At 48.4% G+C, this 673-nt stretch overlaps 1 protein-coding gene across 1 annotated transcript in view; it reads left to right on the top strand.

Annotated features, from left to right (window-relative positions):
* The window catches only part of LOC106819485 (afadin-like), a gene marked incomplete at its 3' end in the record, with an annotated part of 2,751 nt that extends 2,205 nt beyond the window's left edge, over positions 1–546 (top strand). Inside the window, exon 3 of the mRNA XM_014824107.1 lies at positions 294–546. Coding sequence (XP_014679593.1) covers positions 294–546 — 253 coding nt within the window. The remainder of the gene's footprint in view (positions 1–293) is intronic.
* Positions 547–673: the final 127 nt, after the last annotated feature.

Genomic DNA, 673 nt, shown 5'->3' with positions numbered 1-673 from the left:
TATCTAACTTATCAATCTATGTCTAACTTACCTATTTAACTTATCAAACTATATCTAACTTATCAATCTATGTCTAACTTACCTAACTAATTTATCAAACTATATCTAACTTATTTAACTTATCAAACTATATCTAACTTATCTAACTTATCAAACTATATCTAACTTATCAATCTATGTCTAACTTACCTAACTAACTTATCAAACTATATCTAACTTATCAATCTATGTCTAACTTACCTAACTAACTTATCAAACTATATCTAACTTGATCTATAACTATCTTACTACAGCATCGCTAAGATAGAGATCCTCCCGGCGACGCTGGAATTCCGCGAGGCCGCTGAACACGAGGTCGTCGACCACATCGCGCGCGCCGACGGCGCCCCCTTGCGGTTCAAGCTGGCGCCGACGTACGCGCTGTACATGGCCGTGCGGTACCGCGCGTCGCGGCAGTACCGGCCTGACAGCGCGCCCGCGGAGCGCGCTCACCGCCTCACGGCCTTCGCCAACAAGATAGCTCACGTCGTGGGTGAGACGGTCGAGGTAGGTGGCGCCTCCTGCTGGGGGGGGCGGGGGGGGGGGGCGGCGGAGCGAGGTTTGGTGGGGGGGATTGGGAAGGTGGATGGTCGCGAAAGGATGATGATGATGATGATGATGGTGATGATGGTGA

This window comes from Priapulus caudatus, unplaced genomic scaffold (genome assembly GCF_000485595.1).
Source record: "Priapulus caudatus unplaced genomic scaffold, Priapulus_caudatus-5.0.1 Scaffold3529, whole genome shotgun sequence".
NCBI lineage: Eukaryota > Metazoa > Priapulida > Priapulimorpha > Priapulimorphida > Priapulidae > Priapulus > Priapulus caudatus.
The sequence above is the reverse complement of the archived record's forward strand: the minus strand, read 5'-3'. Positions and strand labels throughout refer to the sequence as shown.